Source organism: Patagioenas fasciata, chromosome 4 (assembly GCF_037038585.1).
Source record: "Patagioenas fasciata isolate bPatFas1 chromosome 4, bPatFas1.hap1, whole genome shotgun sequence".
Classification (NCBI taxonomy): Eukaryota; Metazoa; Chordata; class Aves; order Columbiformes; family Columbidae; genus Patagioenas; species Patagioenas fasciata.
In genome coordinates this window covers 80,769,749-80,791,274 of record NC_092523.1, presented here as the reverse complement: position 1 = coordinate 80,791,274, position 21,526 = coordinate 80,769,749, and the positions used below count along the sequence as shown (strand labels likewise).

The 21,526-nt window shown below is 54.0% G+C and overlaps 1 protein-coding gene across 14 annotated transcripts in view; it reads left to right on the top strand.

The window, feature by feature from the left end:
* SHROOM3 (shroom family member 3) overlaps positions 1-21,526 on the top strand; it is a 129,019-nt gene that overhangs the window by 81,480 nt on the left and 26,013 nt on the right. For 4 of the 14 annotated variants that reach the window (XM_065836291.2, XM_065836290.2, XM_065836296.2 and 1 more), the window contains one exon: positions 18,483-18,602. The exons of 5 other annotated variants lie outside the window; for them this stretch is intronic. In XM_065836291.2, coding sequence (XP_065692363.2) covers positions 18,483-18,602 — 120 coding nt within the window. Of the gene's footprint in view, positions 1-3,132; positions 3,223-6,200; positions 7,286-17,556; positions 17,810-18,482; positions 18,603-19,374; positions 19,609-21,526 lie in introns of those variants that run through there. 5 more of the 14 variants (XM_071808300.1, XM_071808304.1, XM_065836297.2 and 2 more) reach the window with 5 other exon arrangements.

The following is a 21,526-nucleotide window of genomic DNA, read 5'->3' as shown; positions in this document are numbered from 1 at the left end:
CAAACACAGCAAAAGCACGTCGGGGCGGCGTGTACACAGTTGTTTTGAGGCTGTCCCCCTCGCCGGATGCAGCTGGCAGGCCCAGAGCCGAGGCAGCACTGTGTACACGGGCTGCTGGCTGCGAGCTGGAAGCCGAAATGGAATCGCCTGCCTGCTTCTGATCTGAGTCCAGCGTTGCCGATGGGAAGGGGCAGGGAGATGTGCAGGGTCATCGCCGCGGCCGTGGAGCACCGTGTTCCATATCCGTCTCTGCTGTGTTCCACCCAGCTTCTAATGCAACGTGCAGCAGCTGGGGAAAGCGGCTCAGGAAGCCATCTGAGCACCAGAGCTCTTGTTTCTTTCAAGTCAAAGGACATACGTTTTCAAAGGCAATGAAAACCCCAGAAATATCCACTGTTCCGATGATTGCAGTTTGCCGAGGGAGATTGTATGATCTCTGCTCTTGTGCTTAAACAGCATTAAACTGCCATCCAAAGCAAACACCAAGCAAAACCTTTCAAAAAATGTTGAAAACTACCCTTTGCATCCCCCCCGATTCTTACTCCTTGCAGGATATATCATTTGATACTGGTGTCACAAGAGTCACCTGGTGAAGAAATCATGCCTTGTTATACCTTTGAGAAATGTTGCTTGCTTATATATAATATTTCCTTTGTTTGTATAGAAGGGCTTTTTCTCCAGAGTGAGCGCCAGAGGCCGCGGCGCTCAGCGTGGTCCCAGCCAGACACAGCCACGGGGGCAGTCCAGTGGAGCCGGGCCGTGCCGGAGAGGCTGTGTGAGCAGGTACAGCACCGCACAGCACACCAGCCAGGCTGTTCCAGTGCTGAAAATCACTTGGCTGTCGAGGGAGAATGAGGAGAGAGCTGTGCAAAGGCAAAAGTGCAGTTTTGCAAGCTGTCCCTTAGTGGGGGAGCAGGTATCAGCCGGCAAGACACGAACGTGCTACGATGGCTCCCAGCTGATTCCCGCTTGGACTAGCTGCTTGTCATCTGCCTCAGGGTGAGACCCTGGGCTATCCTGAGTACGTAATACTTAAATAAATACTCCAGGGTCCTGGGGAGCCTCCGGTTCCTGCTACAGGTGATAATTTTGTTGTTGTTTTTATCACATGAGCTTTTATGGTTACATCCCAAAAAAGGACTTTGTTTCATTGCCTGGCAACTTCAGGGAAACTGTTTACCGCTCGGTATCGCTCAGAGTTTCTGTCCAAGATGCAAAGTACACTTAGAGTGTTTAAAACCTCAGTGAAACCATCTGGAGTCATTTAATGAGGCAAATTATTGCAGGTCTATCTGGCTGCTAATGGACAGATCCTGAACAGGTGAGATGTGCTGCATATGCTGGTGTGGGGAAATACAGCGTTGCACGTAGCTTTGCAGAGCGAGCGATCACTCAGGAGAGGCGATGGCAGCAGTCGTGCCTGTGCCTGTGCCTGTGCCTGTGCCTGTGCCTGTGCCTGTGCCTGTGCCTGTGCCTGTGCCTGGCGGTGCTGGGCAGGAGCTCTGCTGGCCGCAGTCGCCCTGCTCCTGGATGAAGCGGTTGGGTTTGTAGCTGGGCAACGGGGTGTCTGGTTTGGATCGGAAGGAGCAAATGAGAGGGCAGCTATCACCCAAATCATCTTTCCTCACTGTTATCACCAAGCAGTTCAATCCTATTTCCCTGAAAGCCAACACATCGCCTTTCATGTTATATGATAGCAATTTAGGGCTGTTGAAATTATTAACCCGTTTTGATGGCACATCCCGGCAGCACGTGCAGGGGAGGGCTGCGTGGGTGTCCCTGGGTGCAATCCTGACTTTCACAGGACTTACCCTGCTGTGAGAAGTACTGCTTCAGGATGGGCTTCTCAGTCAAGACTCACAGCTGACCCTTACTGCCTTTGTAACGTCGCCTCAAGTGTTTGTCCGCATCTCACATTCTGGTTTGTCACAGGCTCTTAGATTCATGCTTCTTGTTGAACATTGAGCGTTTTAGGCTTGGTGATTGTGGAAGATACGGAGGAAGAGGTGTCAGCATGAAAAGTAGCGCTGGCTGAGCATAATTTAACCTGGTACGGATGTCCCTGTGCAAAAGGCCATTAAGCCGCTTTTACATTTATTTGGAAGTAGAATATTTTAGTTCAAATAACACCGACAGGAACCATTTTAAGCTAAGACAGAATAAGTTACTTATGAACTGAAATTAAACTATCAACGTAACCTTTTATAATATCTTAACGGTGGGTGAATGAACGGCTGCAGTGAAGCCAGAGCCTCTTGTGAAGAGCACACCAGGAGTGGGATCCTTTCCACTCAGATTAGGGGCACATCCCTCTTCCTCCCTCTGGAAAATATTGATTTCTTCCTCTAGAAAATAGGGATACTTTTGGATGGCCCTTGGACATTCCTGGGTAAAAGATCCATTATGGGCCAGATATATTGTGAAGAGCATTTTTTCCAGCATCTCCTTCGCTCACCTCTTTGGGGTCAAAAGGTATTTTCTTTCCTTTAGTGAATACGCATCACACTTCCCGCGGCCTTGCCGTGTCACCGGTCTCCACCTGTCATCTTCCTTCATGAACAAGCATTCAGCTTTTCATCTCTTACAGCTGATCAAGTGTTGTGTATGAAACAAGCCTGGTAGGTGACAGTAGCTGTCCAAGCCACCCTGGGTGAACGTGGCTTGCTGTGGCTGGCGGGTTTGGCCCTCGAGGGCCGCGGGTTGCGATAGTGCAGGGTCAGCGTGCGGTCAGAAGCACCCGCCACGCAGCCCTGGTGCCTCTGATCCATGGTGCCGTGGGACAGGGGTGGCAGGGATGGAGACAGCCCAGTTCTCTGAGGTCTGTGCACCACGGCTGGATGGGGCTCAGGTTGAGTTCTGCTGGTGGAGCTGTGCGCGGGGGGAGAGCTCGGTACCCAACCAACTTCTGCCGCGGGGTGCTGCTGGTTTTCTGCCAGGGTGGCCATAGAAGCACAAGGCAGCGTGAGTCGGTGCGGTTGCAGGTTTGCACCCGCGCTGGGTGCCGAGGGGAGGCGGGGAGCGCCGGGGTGGCCGTCCCTGCACCGCCAGCTTGCGGGGCTGCGGCTCCGCGCTGCCCCTCCCGCCGGGCACGGCCGCTCGTCCCGGGCTCCGGGGGCGGTGCTGGGGGCGGGCTGCCCCGCGGCACCTGCCGGGCGCCGGCGCCCTCGCCCGGGGCTGTGAGCGCGGAGCCGCTGCCGGGAGCTGGAGGCGCCGCCGGGCCCGGTGAGTGCGGGGACCGGGCTGCGGGGCCGGGCGGAGCGGCGGGGGCTGCGCGGCGGCCGGGGGGCGCGGGGAGCGGCCGGGGGCGCGCGGCCGCCGCAGTTGGCGGGGACCGGGGCGCTGGGCGGCGGGGCGGGCGGAGAGCGGGCTGCGCACCGGCCGGCGGCGGGGGCTGCGGGAGGGCTCGGGGTGGCGGCGGCCGGGGGTGCCCGGGGCAGGGACTCTCCGGGCGGAGCGAGCCTCCGCGGCAGGGCAGGGCTAACAAAGAGCGGCGGCCCCGGAGGCCGGCGGGCACCGGCGGAACCTCCCGGGGCTGGGGAGGCTTGGGGGCGGCCACCCCTTCCCGTTTCAGGTGCGATCTCCTCGTTTGGTGTTTTTGGAGCCTCTGGATGCAGGAGGGGAGCAGTCAGGGGGAGAAGGGGTGTCGGATCAGCCCCTGCTGTGCTTCTCTGTGCACATGTGAAAAGCTCATTACCCGGAGGTATTCTCCAGGTGTGATTTTAAACCCATCTTTTGTTTTGATTGCTTGGATATCTCCAGGCCAACATGGCTCAGCTGTCCTGTCTGCCCGCAGAGCGGCGAGGCGAGCGCTGGGTGTTCCAGAGGTCTCTTTCCATCACTTTCTCCAGAAGGAGTTGCCGGGCACCTCAGCAGCAGGAGGCTCCTGGTGTGCGCGCCTGCCTGGCTGCTGCGTGTTGTGATGAGCAGTGTGGTGCTCTTGGGGGCAGTTCTGCTGGAAGCACCTTGCAGTGACACCGGGACAGAAGCTGAGAAATGTTATCGCCTGGTTTGAATGGCCCAGGGAGTCCTTAAAATGGCTAAGAACAGAATTATAGTCAGATGTAACGTGGTCAGCCAGCATCTTTCTTTGTGAATTTGGGAGGAATGTGACCCACAGACCTCATTTGCCCATTTACCTTTATTCTGATTTTCTCCTCTGCTGCTTCTGCTCGGAAGGTCCAGAGGTTCATTTTTCTCATTCCCTGCTCTAATGCCTTTTTAAGACTGATCCCTGCGTGCTCTTCTGCCTACGCCCACCCTTAAATTTCCTCTCCGTTCAGCGCTCCCTGCCCATGCGGTCACACCAGCAGCACCGCGTGAAGCTCCCAACCTTGGTAGTGTTTTGCCCTCTCTTGCCCAGCAACGGGTGAATCTCAGCAGCCTGGTATATTTTCTTAGCAGTGGAGCTTGGCTTGGGTCTTGCTGGGTGGTTATTGAATTGTCATTGATTGTAGTAGGAACAATGCTAAGGAAAAATCAATACCCTGAACTTGCTTTGGCTAGAAGAGGTGAAGCCCAAACTAGCCGAGACTGGGCAGAGAAGAGGGTGCTCCTGCAGATTTAGAGGACCGAGAGGTTTTTGGCTCGTACTGAATGATGCTTGGTACCTGTGGTTCTTAAATTGAAGAGGGAAGTTCAGTTTGACTGAAATAATTGACTGTAATTTTTATGGGAAGGTTCCGGCTGTCATGTAATAATTGCAGAGGCTTTTCTGGCAGAGATGAGCAGGTGAATGTTTGGGTGTAAGACATTGCTGAGAAGCCAATGACTGACTACCCAGAGAGTCCGGCCTCCTCGGCACCGCTCAGCAGGGCGCTGTGCCCGCGGCAGGGGTCGTCCGGCCTCGGGGACACCAAGTGGGGATCCTGCAGCAGCCAGAAGCCTGGACACGTGTCCCTGTGTTCAGCAGGTGGCAGACCAGCAAGCTCAGGTTTCCGATGAGAAGAAGAGCGATGTGATGTGAGCCCTTCTCCCGGAGAAGGGCTGTGCTGCTGGTGGTAGGGTGCAGCCAGTGAAGGGTGCGGAGGGAACAGCCGTGACAGGAGAACATCCTTCCTGCGGTTGTTTAGTTAGGGTGGACCCGACTTTAACGGTAAACCCTCGGGGTGAGCAGTCGTCCTTCACTGCTGTGTTTGCAGAGCATCTGGCACCGTGGAGCCTGGTCCATCCCTGCGCTTCCTCATCTTAGTGACGGTATAAGGAACTAAACGAGCAGGATATGACATCAAATGGGGTACTTTATAATGCCACTCTTCCCTGGGCTCGCGTGATGTCAACCAGAATTGCTAGCTTGGCTAACATTTGTTTAGATGAGGAGTTCTCCTGGCCAGCGCTGGGTGTTTGGTAACCAGAGCTCAGCGTCTGGCTTTGGCCATCCAGGACCATAGCACCTCTGCTTCTGGAATGGCGTCAGGGGTGTAGGAGAAGGGCTGAGGGCTGAACCGCTGTTTTGAGGGCCCTGATTCAACAGCAAACACTCCATTTTAAACCTGGGGTGGGCTGACCTGGGCCTTAGCGCAGGTTTCAGCAGAGCTGATGGGTGAGCTCTCGGTTCCCTGGGCGGCAGGCTGGCTGCTCTGGTGGGTGCTTATGCTCAGCAGGATCAGGCCCGCTGTCGCCACACTCTGTATAATATCAGTGTAAAAACCTGTTATTGACATGGAAATGGAATGAGGCTGATTTTCACTAACTGCAGACCTAGCCCTAAGTCGGTGACAGGTCAGACATTTGAAATTAAGTACTAATTGCCCGTTACAAATGCTTATTCATGGCTGTCCCCAAGTGGAGGCTTATTTGTGCTCTGGATTCCTGTAAGAGTGCGGTTGGGAGTCCTGATTCTCGCCACACAAAGACTACCTTTATATGAGCGGCCATACAAGCGAGCTGCGCAGTGGGGATAAAGCCTCTTGCCCTGAATGAACAATCCCAGAGCTCAGCTGAACTCCTGTAAGCCAGGGGAGGGACAATGACAGTGTTTCCCTAATTCTTGCACCCGTTTTAGCCAAGCTGGTCTGCCGGCCTCCGGGATGGCAGCGTCCCTCCTTTCGGCAGCGGCAGTCGAGCAGAGGGTGGTCACCCGTCTGTCACCGCTGCTGCCACCGCGACGCTCCCGCTGGTCACCTGTGCTGCGGGGGAGAAGGATGCCAGCTGCCGATCCACAAACATGGCCTTTCTGTGCTCAAAACAGCTGAATCTGTCCAAAGAACCCAGCATCACCAGAGGACATAAATATGTAAAACTTTGTGATACCCATGTAGTAGAAGAAACACATGAGAAGAGACTGCGTGTGTTTGCAGGCGGTGATTTAGTGGGATCGTGACCAAGTTTTAAGTGGGGTGAGCAGCCTGGCTGCAGTGATGTGACGCATGCTTGCCTGTATTCAGCTGAGAGCCACTTCTCTAATCCTTCCCATTCTGGTTGTACCAGTGCTTGAATTAGTGGCACTGTCCTTTGGGCTTAAAGAAACGTGAAGAATTTCAGTCATCCGTTGTTCTCGATGGAAGAGGGTTGGGGGTTTTTTTTGGATGTAGCTAAAACTAATGTATTGGCTCAGTTCTAGTGGAATGGAGGGTATCAAAAGGGTAAATTTGTGCCTTTGAAAGAGGAATCTGGTGAAAATGAAACCAGCCCACTTCACCCTGATTAGATTTCATCATGTCGTGACTTGAAAATGCCTTCAGCATCCCAGCAACGAGGGCAGAGAGCTGAGAAACATCCAAAAGTTAAAAGGACACGGTTCCTCTGGATTACCAGCCTATCTGCTTTTTAAAAAATCTCGTCTTTACTGTTCTTTCAGCAACTTAAAGCAGGCGTCGAAGAAAAGCATTCAGCCAGACAACAAAAATAGCAAGGCCAAGTGCTCTCCAGCGGTGACCTGATCCCGTCTCGTGTGGTGCGGAGGGCACGGATTCCTTTGCAGTTACAAACCGGCTCCGGGCTGGAGACAGACTCCATTTCAGACTAATTTAAGTAAAGTACGTGATGATAACTGATGGCCAGTGTACAGTGCGGTTATAATGGGGACAGGCCCCCCCGTGCAGCGTGGCTGCACCCTGATCGTGCTGCGGCGGCTTCAGTTTCCCGGAGAGACGGGAACAAGCCCGTGCTGTGAAGCGTCGCTCCAGAACCTGTGCTGCAGCCCTGAGGGAGAGACGGAGCCTGCAGCACATTTGTCTTGGTATCAAGTTAGCCCATCCAGGCAGGGAGAGGGAAACCATGTTGTTATGCAGTTCACAAGTTCTTTTGAAGTGGATTTCACAACGTTTTGTATGCCAGTTTGTTCAAGGTATGTGTCGTTCTTGGCTATTTCTGGCAGATGATTAGGTCCCATGTGCAGCAGACAAGGAATACGGTAGCAAGCAAGAGAAACGGGAAGATATAGGAGTAAAAGAAGACCTAGCAACAGCATGCAAACAAACCCCCAAATCTTGCCTGTGTCTCCAGCAGGGGTCAAATATAAACCCAAGCATCTTCACTACAAGACCTGCCACCATCATTTCACCCAGCGGGAGCTGCTTTTTGAGACAGCGGACAGGGGAGGGTGGCTCTGTCCCCAGCTGGGCACAGGTGGCTGCAGCCTGGCTGAGGCTGGGCTGGGCTGGCTGCCCTCCCGCTGGTGCGCGGTGCCGTCGCACACCAGGGGACAGCGCGTGCCACCCAGGGGAGAAGGGCTCTGTGGCGTTGGGAGTTTGCCTTGTGAAATCGCGGCTTTGTTGTCTCCCGTGCAGACGTCTTTGGCCCAGGAGCACTCTCTGTGCTAACTCGGGTGCTTAACGCACTGCGGTCCAGGCTGCGGGACGGCGCTGCTGTGTGTCCGGGAGGAGAGCGGTTAATGCAGCAGAGCCTCTCCAGACCAGACAGGGGGTGTGTTGAGAGGTAGACTGAAAGGAAAGGATTTTTCCGGGCCCGCTGACTTTGCTGTGAAGGATGGCAAACCTTAGGGCTGGAACCTGTGGGCTATCGCTGTGCGAAGTATAAAAAGAGCTTAGTTTCTAAGTGGTTAATGAGTTTACTGCCTTGTTTCTGTCAAGGGTTTTGCAGGGCGATGCTGATTAATGTGTCATGCCCTTTCCCCAAGGCTATCCCCTTCCTCTTCCACCTCACCAGGCTCAGGCTGACACCATTTATTAGTCTACTTGTCCCTGATTTGTGAGGAATGACTATTGACAGTGATGGCTGCTTAATAGGATTTGGGTTCGCTGTTCCCTCTGTGAAAGAGTTTGGCGCTTCTGACTCAACCAACAGTTTGTGTTTGGGAACGGCTCCGTCGGGGCTTGATTTGGCGGGGTTTTTGTGGGGTTTTTGGTTATGTTTTTGGGTTGGTTTGGTTGGTTTGGTTTTTAGCGAGGGTGGTCCCAGCGTGTCCTGTGCGTGAGGAGGCCGAGATCGGGGAGACGCATTGCTCCCTTTTCCCTATTGACAGGCAGAGCAGAGGCTTCCAGGCTGACTATTGATCATGGTGTGTCCCTAGCAAAGATGTGGCATCCTCTGAGAGGGTGCTGGTGTTCATGCTCAGGAATAATAAGGGGAGTGTGTGGGCTTCCCCCGGCCTCTGTGGGAGCAAGTCCCGGCTTCAGGCCTTGCTTTGAGCCCCAGGAGTGCTCAGGGTCTGGGCTCGGGGTGGTCAGAGCCAAACGCAGCAAACGAGGTGGCGGAGTGGAGTTTTCCTGTTGGCGGGGCACACGGCTGTGTACAGTGACGATACCTGCAGTGCCTTTCCAGCACGGGGAAGGCAGAGCTCTTGTTACGCTGTGTGACAGTAGAGCTAGTCCTAAATGACCTGAAATTTGTACATTCCCCGGTCCTGTGATTAACAGGAAAATGTTCATGACTTCTTTACTGTTAGCAGTTGTTCACGTGTCAGAGGTGGTGTTATTAATCTGTTCCTGATGTGTGAGACCTCACCATGTAGAGACACAAGGTGGGTGTTTCTCAGCTGTGCTGTGCAGAGATGGGCAGCGTCCGTGGGCCGAGCCCGGCTTGGTGGCTCCGGTGATGGTTTCTCCTCCGTCTCCGTTGGGTGCTGATCCTCCTTCGAGTGGTTTGTGTGAGCAGGCGGGATGCGCTGAGACACAGCGAGGGGCCCGAGGGTCCTGCTCTCAGACCGTGTGTCCTGTCTCACCTGCACTCCTTGTCCTGTTCCAGACTCTTGACAGATAGCTCTGGTCTCGGCAGACTGGCAGATGCTAAAAATAATTTGAGTGTCAAACTCAGATTTGAGTTTTAGCCTAGCCAGCATTTCTGTCTCGCCATGTGCACCCTCTTTGAAAGCCCAAGAATCACGGAATGCTCGGCGCGCAGAGCCTGAGCCGGGCACACTGTGGTGACTGGAACGGCTTCCCTTGCTCAGGCTTCGCTGCCTGCGCGGATCTGTAGCTGCATTTGTGGCTCAGGTGATGCAGGGGGACAGTAACCACAGCGAACTCATTGTACTCTTGAAAAATAACAGTGCGAGGAGGTGAGCACCAGACTGCAACTGTGCTGTATTCAGCAGGCGTTTGTTTGCTCTGTGCTTAAACCACGCTCTGTGGACTCTGTACGTACCTGAAAACTCAAGCGTACTCTGCTATTGCCAGGTTATTTTCTGCCCTCCCTGCACTAGTACATTGGTTTTCCCCAGGACCTGTCCAGCTAACGTGGTGCAGAGGTGCGATGGAGCAGGGACAGCATGTCTCGCCTCGGGGATGGATGCACAGCTAACAGGTGTAGCTGGGTTCTGTAGGCACTGTGTTTTTCCCCTTACTTGTCTGTTGTACAGTCCCTGAGAGCCACAGGTCTTTGAACCCTATGCAAAACGATGCTACAGGTGCTGCAGAGATTTTGTATTTGCAAAGCAGCTGGCTAAATCCTTCTCTGCTTACTCAGCCTCTCTCATTTCTCACTTCAGCCGCCTCCTGCTGAAGTGCTGAGGAAGTCACTGATGCTGTGTTGAGTACGGGATTCGGGAATCTGTCCAGGCAGAGGCGGCTGGGTGGGGTGGAGAAGCAGCTTGTTGGAATTAGCTCCTATTATGGGGACTGGGCATTGCTACGCCTGGGAAGGTGACTTAGGTCTGTAAAATGCACTCCACCTCTCGAGTTACTGCAGTTAACATCTGGCGTGCCAGGAGACGCTGCGGAGCAGTCAGGGTAGGGAGACAGAGACAACTGGGCTGCAGACCTGAGTCGTTCTCCATGCTGAACGCCCACCATACCTGTGAGAAACGTGAATATGAGGCTTTCTTCTGCCCACTCTGGAGAGATGTCCGGATTGTCACTTGCTCAGTAGGAACCATTGAGACCAGTTCTTCAAAAACCAGCTGAGCTGTGGTTCCAGCACGTCAGTAACGCCCGTCTTTTCCCAGGAGAGCGAGCTGCTCGGGTAAGGTTTCAGGGCAGGTTCCTTCAAGCGCTGTGTGTGCAAGGCAGGGACAGAGATCCAGCTGTGCCGGCGGAAGAGATTAATGCCCTCGCTCGCTCATCTGTGCCAGAGATCTCATCCATCTGCCACTGGAACGGTTCCTGTAAGCGCTCCCTTAATCTTTAGCTTTAAACCGTTTAAATTGCTGGTCTGAACTGACCTAGTTTGTTTTGCCTTTAACGTGTTGGGAAGCGCTCACGCGAAGCAGTGAAGCAGCAGGTCGAGTCTGGCCCAGCTCCTCTTTGCTGTCCGAAAAGGTTCCCGGTGAGGGTTGGTCTCACCTTTGGGGTCTGGGGTCTGCACCCCGTGGCCCGGTCGCAGTTGGGATCAAGTCCTGCCTGGCGTTCAGACCCCTCCCTGGGACATTCCCTTTGTATCTGGAAAATATCGCTGTTCCGAAGGGTGAGGGTAAAAAGTCATTCTGGAAAAATATCTTCTGCTTATGGATCTCTCTGTGAGCATAATGTCTTCAGCATGGAGCGCTTGTGGTCTTTTCCCATTGAGTCGCTTAAATTCTCTAATCCCAAGGTGGAAAGCAGTTCTTATTTTGTATGAGTATGGCTTTTGCTTCCTTTTTATGGCTGCCTTTCTGTGTAGGAGCTGCATTTCTTTTCCATTTACACCTGTCCTTCACAGCCAGCTTATGCTTTGTGTTGTGTCACGTATGAGCAGGTCAGTGTTGTAATTCACACCGGGTGACTTTTGATCAGCATGATTCAGCGTCGGGATACCCCAGAACCTGTAAATGGAAGGTTATTGTTTTACCTGCGTGTGACAGTCATGGCCTTAAAGGGAGAGAAGCATTCATGACCCCTCCGCTTGCCTGAGCTCTGCAGTACATCACCTTCATTTTGGGCACCTCTGACTAACAGATCTGAGCACTCCGCACCTCAGACAGAGTTGATCCCAGTCTGTATGACCACGCCTGACAGGGTGCTGCTGATGGTCCTGAGCAGCCCGTGAAGTGGGACGGTGCTGCGATCCCCCAGGGGAACCCCACAGCTTCCCAGTGGGACTTGGTGTAATCTGAGCTTTATGGTGGTCAAGAGCAAGTCTGCGGATGTGTGAGCCCTGGGGGAGAAATGAATGGAACTGTCATTTCTCTGTAGTTTTGCTTTTGTTTCGACACAGTAAGTAGGTAGGCCTGTTGGTAAGAGGGTTACAAGATCTGAGTGCAAGGTGCAGGAAAGCATTTCGCTCGTGAGGAGAGTCGGGGTGCTCTTATTTGTGTGGTACCACCCGACAGCAAGCAGCTCAGTTCTCAGCTCTCACCTCCTGAGAAGGTGAGCTCTGCGCAGACTTGGTGCTGCAGCACCGGGCATTGGGAATTATTACAGCAATTATTATTATAGTGAAAGGAATGACGTTTTCCGATAGATCGGTGTCTCCTGGACTGGCGGGCTCCAGCGCCTGGGCAGGCCGGCTCTCTGGCCGGCAGCGCAGCACAGCCACTGAGTGTAATTGAGTATAACCGTAAACCTCTCTAACAAAAAGCCAGGAATTGGGATGCCCTCAGCATTTCTCAGCCCTACAGGTTCTTCCTTCCGTCCAGGGCCCAGGTGTCTGGGCAGGGCTGTGCGGGGAGGGCAGCACGAGAAGGGATGTGGTCTGGGGGTGCGTGCCCAGCACCCTGCCCGCCCAGTTCACACGCTGAGTGCCCGTGCCCAGCACCCTGCCCGCCCAGTTCACACGCTGAGTGCCCGTGCCAACACCGCGGTTCAGAAAGCGTCAGTTTAGGGTGCTTTTAAAATTGTGGCAGCCTCTGAGGTCGAGGTCCGGGTGCAGTGGAATGCCTATTGTCAGACCTAAAGACCAAAGTGAACAGTACATATTGTGGACCCAAATGCAGCTGGCATGAGCCAAAAATGTGCATGTGAGTGCCTTTCTAAGTACCCAGTAATCCTCCAGGGCAGAACGAGGATTAGGTCTCTCTCACACACAAAGAGGGAGTTCATTTTCTCAAAGATCCCTTGGCCAATACCAGATTAAGTGAGGAACCCAAATGAATGCGAATACTCCTTTCAGATCTCTGCTTGCAAACAGGTACAGCCCGAAGCAGCTTGTTTGTGCGGGTCTGTGCAAACACAGCGCGGCCCGATTGTGGGACTGAGGTCAGGCCGAGTCAAACCCATCCAATCCCAGAAAAGGGAACACCAGGAAAACACTGAACAAGTGGGACTGGATGGTATCGCACAGTCAGAGTGTGCTCCCCTTTCTCCGGACTTTGTGGATCTGGCACTGCTCACTGAAGTCATTCAGGTTGGCGTTGTGTAGGTGAAGAGCCCTCCTGGAAGGAAACCTGGGAGTCTCCATTAATTCCAAGTGGCTTCCCGGCCTCCACGTTTCTTTGCCCTGACATACGGCACGTAGGAGCCATTGCATTGAAAGCGGTGGGTGAAAGAGCCTTTCCAGGGGCTTTCACAGGTAGGAGCCTGTTGAGTTTTAAGGTGTCCATAAAATAGTCTTGACTTCCTTATCTGCCTTGTTAGACTGTGGACTTGAACCCTGCTCTTCCACGTCTCAGGTGAGTAGCCGAAGTGTCAGGCTGGAGGCTTTACCCAGAAACGGAGCCTTTTCCCAGCAGAAGCTTCACTCCAAACCGCAGGCCCTCCAAAGAAATGTTTTAGTTCCATTTACGAGAATTTTTCTGATGGAAAAATGGTTTTGTCTGTATATTTCCAGCTGGTCCTGGCTCTTTGTCTGGCCCGGGGGTACAATGAGAACAGACTAACAAACCTGTGCAGGCGATACTGGTGCCAACTAAGACCCCATGTGCCCCGTCCAGGATCTTAGTGCTCCGCCGCACAGGGCACTTCCACTCCAGCTCAAGGAGATTCTGTGAGCGTGACAGATAGGTGGATTAGGGGCTATTTCTGGAGTGGCCGGAGGAGGTGAGGAAACAAGAGCCAAGTAAGCAGTCCCATCCTTGCGGTTCAGGCGGAGCGGTGGATCTGCAGGGCACCCGCTGGAGAGCGCAAGGTGGGTGCTGCGGTCCCTCCCCTCCCACAGCCCCGAGCCCTCTCCTTCGCAGCGAGGAGGAGGAGGAGGAAGAGGAAGGCTTGCTGTTCGCAGGGCATGGGGGCTGCTGGAGGAGGCATTTTCATTCGCAAGGAGACGTCATTCCAGCTCATCGGCTGCTGGGATTGCGGGATGGGGACAGGCAGAGGTGGAGCTGCCCAGCTGTCCCCGTGTCCCCTGGCTGAGCCGGGCGGTCAGGATGTGACGTTGTGTAACGGGCGCTGTGGGATGGAGCGGCAGCCTTGACCTGGGGCTCCTCCTGGCAGGGCTGTGGGGCTGAGCTCTGCGCTGCTGCTCCTGCTTTCTGTGCCTGTGCTGTTGGAGGTTTGCCTTCTGATTGAAGACAAAGAGAAAACCCATCAGGAAATGCCTATTGTAGAACTCGGAAGAGGAGTTCCTTACTTAAATCTCAATTTCAGAAGCATCAGCGCGTGAGCATTTACTTTTCTAGGAAAGCTTTTCATTCTCATAGCGGTTACAAACGCTCCTGTCGATCCGGAATGATTTAAAAATCAGAATTTAAGCTCCATCCTCTTGTCTAGGAAAAGCAGTGGGCTTAGAGGTAATGAGACATTAAAAATTACTAAACCTATTAGCATTTGGTGTTTGATCCTCAGAGACGAAAGTGTTTTATTACCATGCAGCAAACTTGACGTTTCAGTTTAAAGTAAGTTATCGTGACTCCAAGAGGTGGAGCCATTGGGAAAAACCTGTTTTTAAAAGTTTTAAAAATGGTACTAATTTTTAACCTTCGGCCCAGGTGCTGCTGATGGGTGATCCCAGCCCCGTCCCGGGCTCAGCTGGAGCAGCAGACGGACAGACAGACACAAGCAGAGCAGGGGATGGTGTGCAGACAGGAGCAGCGTTAGGCTGGTGTGCTGAAAACAAATGCTCTGAGCAGACAGAACTTCGCGAGTTTGGTTTTGTGAGGCTTCCCTGTGCAAAGTCTCTCCTCCTTGGGACTCGCAGCCAGGCAGCCGAGCCAACACTGCAGCATTTCCTTGGTTTGTGCTACTTCCATTGCTCGGGGAACTATTTTTATGAACCTTGGCATTTAATTCCTTGAGACTGATATCTCTGCAAAGCCTGGTTCAGACATAGTGGCTGGGGGATCTCCTGGGCAGAGGAATGCACCCACACCTAGTGACTTGGCTTGATTTAGGAAGCCAGTCCCTACTGGAATGTGGAGATGATAAATAAGGATAAGGAAAACCAAAGAAGGTGAGAAAGAAGCGCCCGGAAGGTTAAGATAAATGGTATGAAACCGTTTCAAGTATGCAGGTAACAGGAGGTCAGCACAGGAGGCAGATAAGGCAGCTGGCGAGCTCCGAGTCGTCTGTGCTCAGAAGCAAAGGATCTTCTTAAAACATCAGGCATTTTCCTAAGGCATTGCTTAAAAAAGACTTAAATCTGTAATACTGTGTCTTTGGTGTTGGTCGAGCAAGCACCAGGAGAAAAACCTAATGGCATATTCTTAGATAATGGAAAAGCTGGGCAGAGTGTCTTTGTACAGCGAGTCATTACCGTGTGTGGTATTACATACCAAGGGCACCACGGCAGCAGCAGGTGTAAGTACCGACTCATAACTAATCACAAACTTTGCAGAAAAGGAAGGGTTTTGGAGGCAGCTGCCAGCCCCAGGTGGGAGGTGGAGGAGTTTTAAATAGGCTGCGCCAGGTTTCCTGCTCGCCCGCTTTGGGAGACGCACGATAACAGAAAGAACTGCAGGCCACCTTGCCAAGGGTACATTTGGCTGTGCATTTGTGATGCGCTTTGTGACATCCCCAAATCAAGTGCAGCCCAAGCTGCCTTACGAAACCGTTTAGAAATGTCTCAGAGCATCTTGTGGGCTGAGCACTCGGGTCCCTGGAGCGGGCGCGGGGCGGGAGGCTGCGGGTGGAGAGCGGTGCTGGGTTTGCGGGGCCGTTTTGGGGCACGTCCCCCAGCGCAGCCTCAGGTGTGCACCCTCTGTGCTGCCCCATCCCAGTGGCCGTGTGCTCCGCCAGGGAAGGACTCTTGTCTCTTGTGTTCCCCACTGAGCTTGATTAATGGTCTTATTTATAGACTGGCTGATTAGTTTTCAATGTCTTATTGAGCCTGCTGTTCCACACAGAGCTCAGTAATTACAGTTTTTTAAGAGGCTCGAGAAAAACTGCATTGGATTTCCTTCTTACCCCCCAACAACAAGCGCAGAGCCCATGCAGACACTAATTAGCGTCGCTTTGTCTCTGTGAGGTAGAGCCCAAAGCTCTGCCTGCGGGCGAGCAGGGTTTGTCCCGCTGCCCCCGGGGGGCTGGGTCTGTGTGCATCCCTATGGGGACGCTTGGCAGTGACAGACTCGGGAAGCTCTGCCCACAGTCTGTGTTGTCTCCTGCTTTCTTCACATGTTTTGAAACCTGTAGGCACTTTCTCATTTTTGTGCTCAGGCTGCTGATCACTGTTTTCAACGTGTTTGGCACAGGGGCAGTTCCCCCGTCCCCCGTGTTGTCACTGACCGCTCCGGAGCTGAGCGGAGGGCAGACACGAGCCGCTTCGCTCCCAGGGAGCGCCAAAGTCAGGGAGGTTTATTGCTGATCCGAGGTGTCTCCTATGATCGTGGCAAAGATCTTCTACCGGGCCAGTGTCTGCTTTCAAACAGTTGAAACAGCACTCCGAGAATCGTCTCAAATTAACGGCTTTGACTTTGTGTTCTGGTGTTGGGAGGAGGGTTGTGGCCGTTGGTGGCACCTTGGGACGTACAGTCCTGACTCGCACAGGGGTTACCCCAAAGCAACGAGCAGTTATGGCTTGTTCTCCCCTTTAAACGAAGGTCAGGTCACTCCAGCATCCTGCTGTCTGGGAGGGATCCTCATCTAACTGTCTCTTCACTGCCCCGTTAGCAAACCGGGGAGGTGTAAGGGACGGTGGTTCCCAGGGTGGGAGGGGAGGCCTGAGGAGGTCAGGGCTTGCCCCGTGTTGAGGGAAGCGCCTCCGCTGAGATCCGTTCTCCCTCATGGGATCGTGCACCCGCAGTCACCGAGACACCTCGTTGGGCTCAGCACGGTGCGCAGCAGCCTCTCCACAAACCTGAGCTGAGCTTAAACACCTCTGGGGCTCCTTGTCACAGAATCTCTGGGACAGTGCTTTAGGGGCAGAACTGCAGTTCTTTGTGGCTGGGACCATCTCTCTTAAGCAGGGAACTTTGTCCTCTCAACGCTACAGCCGTAAATATATTTTGCTTCCGAAATTGTGCACCTGTTTGTATGTATATATTGTGTATGGATGATCTTTTAAATCTTGCTCTCATCTGTAGCAGCGCTCCTGTCCTTTCTCTATCTCACACTGAGATCTCCCCAGAAAGTTAGGAATTTTTCGTGGTGGACTCGGTAAGGCAAGAGAATCGGAGCAGTTAATGGCATTGGCACTTGCCAGCGGCGGGAAGGGAGGCTGTGCTGCTGGTGAATAGCGAGCTGGTACAGGAGCAGGTCCCTTTCTAGGTGGGTGAGCAGCTTGACATCATCTCAGAGGGGAGACAAAGAGGAGCGGGTTTGGTACCCGGAAAGAAAAGGCAGCTAAGGCGAGATTTGGGGTAAAATTTGGATGGAGATAAGCAGGGTGAGCAAAAAGGCTGTTCCGGACCAGTCGCTTTCCCTAATCTAGGTGAAAGTGCCGCTGCGCTCCCCTGCTATATCTCATCCGCAATGTGAGGCTTAACATTCCTGCCCGGCATGTGGGGCTCGGGGCGGGGGGCGGGGGAGGACCGAGCGGACACAAAGACGGCCGGGCTCTCAGCGCAATGGCATCCCAGCCATCCCAGCCATCCCGAGCCCCCCGTGCCGGCGTGTGCGCCCGGCCTGAGCACACAGGGACCATCCGGTGTGTGCGCCCGGCCTGAGCACACGGAGACCATCCGGTGTGTGCGCCCGGCCTGAGCACACAGGGACCGTCCGGTGTGTGCGCCCGGCCTGAGCACACAGGGACCATCCGGTGTGTGCGCCCGGCCTGAGCACACAGGGACCGTCCGGTGTGTGCGCCCGGCCTGAGCACACGGAGACCATCCGGTGTGTGCGCCCAGCCTGAGCACACAGGGACCGTCCGGCGTGTGCACCCATCCTGAGCACACGGAGACCGTCCGGTGTGTGCGCCCGGCCTGAGCACACAGGGACCGTCCGGCGTGTGCGCCCGGCCCACTGAGCGCACAGAGACCATCGCAGCACCACCGCCGCTCTTTCCACACACGCTTTGCTTCAGCGGGGGTTCCCTGGGCTGGGGAGATTTCAAATCAGTGCTTACAAATGGGAGCCAGTGAGAGTACAGGATTGTTTCAGGCTCTCCTGTGCCTGCGGGAAGGAAGGAGCTGAAGTGATGGTTACGCGATGTTTGTGTGACTTCTGCGTGCATTTGGTCAAGTGGGGTAAATATTTGTTTGCCGACTTTGTGGGAATATCAGTGCGGGGGCCAGGCTGCTCTCCCTTGCTCTCCCTGTGTGGACCTTTCTCTGAGCTTTTCTCTTGCGTATTCACAGTGTTTCCTGAGCTCTTGTAAGGTGTGTGGAGAGGTGTAAGGTACGAATAGGTGTAAGGTGTGAGCTCTTGTAAGGTGTGTGGAGAGGTGTAAGGTGCGGATAGGTGTAAGGTGTGAGCTCTTGTAAGGTGTGTGGATAGGGCACATCCTGCAGTGGAGCTTCTGAATTCCACACTTGGGGACTGTGAGTCCCAAAGCGCAGATGCAGAGTGATGAGTTTCGTGCCGTGGATGCAGGAGCTGATCTCTCTCATGCTGCAGTGTTGTGCAGCTCCTCCAAAACCATGATGAGGGGCTCTCACAGGGACTGACCACTGCCAAAGTGTGAAGGAGAGCGAAGTCTCGCTCTTGCAGCCTGCCTTGGCAATGGCAGAGAGAAGAAAGGGGATACATGTGGCTTTCTGCAAATTTCTTTTTGCCCTTTTTGAAAACTAGATTGGTGCCCGTGCCCTGCCCCCTGCACCTGTACGTTGCCTTCTATCTCAACATGCCTTTTCAGCCCGGGGTATGAAGGCTGAGTATTTTGTGCGGTTTTTTTTGCATGGCCTTGGTTTCTTTTGGCAGGGACACGCATGCAGCCGAGGGATGCGCCGGCCTGTCTGCCGGCCCAGCCTGTGTGACCGCTGACTTTCCACCCGGCAAAGCCGCGTGGTCGGGAGGAGTTGAGTTGCGGCTGAAGACCAGGTGAGAACGCATGTATCAGTGTCCCTGTCTGCCCACCTTTTCCCAAGGCTTGCTAGCGCTCAGCACGGTGCCAGGGAAAGGAATTGATCAGCGTTGGTGGATGTCAGCAACACCTGCCCAGGGCTGGGTGTAGAACAGTCGCTGCTCTGGCCCCCAGCAGGGGCTGCAGGGGGTGTCCTGTCTCCTCAGCAGCTCTGCCTGTGCTGGGACCAAAGCATCTCCACATGAGCGGTGTCAGCCTGCTGTGGCTGCCCAGCTTTGGGTGCCTGCCTCCCCGAAACCAGCTGAGAGTTTCTGGCGGCGCTGGGTGTTCGTGACAGCCCTGCGGAGTGCCGAGCTGCATTTTCAAGTGATTAACAGTCTTCCGAGGCCAGTTTCCTGAATTGCTCTGGATCGGCCAGCGTGCCCAATTTCTGTGCAGTTTAGGGCCAAATCTAACGGCATTTACTCAGGCAAGGCATTTGCTGGCATCGAAAGAGCCTCTTACATCAGTCAGATGGTAATCTGGATGACCTCATAAATTTTTGTGTCTCAGTCCCCTGAGATTCGCACCACAAAGTTGGAGCAGTGACTTTTATTGGCAGCATCGCATTCAGACCTGGACTTGTGTGAAGCCAAGAAGCTGCACTGGTTCCCTGTCAGCGGGCGGCTCAGGAGGGACTGCGGCACGGCTCGGGAGCTCACGGTCTGATTTCATCAGCGAGGAAGCACTAGTGGAGCAGACTGTCTGACCTCGGTGCAGTCGCCGCGCTCTGCCCGGTGGGGACGCTGACCCTGCGCAGCTCTTCCTCCAGCGTTCACGTGTGTAACCTCAGCAAATCCTACTGCTTTCCTCCAGCCGAGGATTTGGACCATAAATGATGTCCCTCTGGGCTGGAGCAGACCTTAGAGGCTAAAGTCTCTCCTCAAGCTTGTTTTGTGAGGGAGAGATTGATCTGTGACCGTCTTACGGGCTCTGGAGTTCCTGAGGCATGTGACCCACACTGAATTTGGGGAAGAAGCTCCCGTACGTCCACCACCTTCTATAGCGATGAGTTTTTCAGTCTGTGCCCTCTGTAAATCCTGCTTGCCTGTCAGTCCAGTAGCAGATCGCCACAGAAGCTCCGAAGTTTAGCGTTTCACTTGGATTAGTTTGGGTTTGGATGCAGAGCCGATGTTGTGCTTTAGTTTTGTGGCAGCGTCAGAGGCGGTGTCTGCGTGGCTCCGTAGTTTAACTGGGGCTGAGGCGTTGGTTACAAGCAGGAAGTTGTTCAATGTGTAAGAATTGGGGTGTGGGAGGGTATTTCGGGCTCGGCCGCCTTTGCTTTGGCCATACCCCAGGTGCAATTCCCCCGCCTGTTTGCTCACAGGCGCACCCGAGGCGCTAAAGGCAACAGGCTGGCAGAGTCCGTCGGTTTCTGAGTCTGGGGGTGATGGGTGAATGAATGACCGTAGTCCAAGGGGAAATCCGGGGCTCAGGGCCGGTTTCTCGGGTGTCGCATTGAGCTCTATGGCAAGGAGCAGCACCGTACCATTCTGCCCTTCACGCTCCCGAGAGTCCACACAGTGATTGCTCATTTCCTCCACCGTGCAAAATAAATAAGGCCAGGGTGGTGTTGCCAGCCAGCCCAGCCATGTTACTACAGCTCTACTCATTGGCAAAGGGCAATCTGAGATGTGAAAGGGGGAAGAATTAGGTCGAGAAATGCAGATGCAGGGGTGTCTTTCATCAAACAAATGGTTATTGCCAAAATGGTTAGAAGGTTCCATGGGGAGAGGACAGATGAGCTGGCGGTTCTGTGATTTTAATTGTATTGGATCACTGCAGATCTGCTGTGTTGCTCTCTCTTCACGGCTGTAGAGCTCAGTAGATACTCGAGGATGTCAGCTATCCCACCCCCTCCTGTGGGAACAGTGGGAACGTGAGCTCTCATCTAGGACTAAATCGTGACTTCCCCTGGCTTGCTGGAAGTTTAAACTCCCCCTGGGACCTTCTACTCATGTTTTTTCCTGCAGTACCTCAGAAATCCGTGTGTCTGTGAGCCCCACACACGACAGCGTGTACACACGGACATACAGCCGGCACGCACGCCTGAAGGACCTTCTTCTTCTCTCCCGCGTATCATTTCTACTGCAGCACTCTGGTGCTGAGTTTACCAGCGTTGTCTGTGGCTTGCAGCCCTGTAACTGGGAGGAGAAGCCAGCTGCCCTCTGCAGCGCCCTGCTCGTCCCCTTGGTTACCTGCCGTGACTCCTGTCCGCGGTTCGTTTGGGTGATCAGGCTCGCGGGGCAGCGATTCCGCTGCCAGCCACCGAGTCCCTGCTCAGCACCCAGGCTGGGAAAACACATTCCTGCCATTGTTCCTAAGTCTCTCCTGTTGCAAGTTGCTGTGTGTTTGATATCAGAGTGTGAAAGAATCTGAACTATGCTTGTTTTTCTGTCTTTTTAAATAATTTACTGACTGGGGAAGAATGAGGAGAAATGATTTGAATTGAGCCCATTGGGTCAGTTCATCAATACAGATAAATCAGTGCGGCTCTGCGACTTCTGCAGCGCGGCAGGCAGCGTGAGTCACCGCGGGGCCTGGCTGCCGAGATTGGCTACCTGTGCTCGGAGAGGTGACACCAGCGCTTGGGGAGGACAGGATGTAACAGGGTCCTTTCTAGAGACAGAGGCTGAAACAAAGAATCTCCTCAGTTGGATGGCTATCTCTTTTCCAGGCCTGTTCTTTCTTCCTCTTTTCCAGTGCATAAGATCGTAGCAAGAAGAGGAGAGTCACAGAGCGTCTTTAATCCCGCTCCTCATTCAAGGCAGTAAGTGCCAGGCCGGAGCTGCCTTGGCTCTCACGTTTCCGAGCGGTGGTCCTGTGTGAACGGCACACACAGGCTATCTCGCCAGCAAGTACTTTCTCAACATAGAGTGCTGAAATACTCTTTTATTTTGCA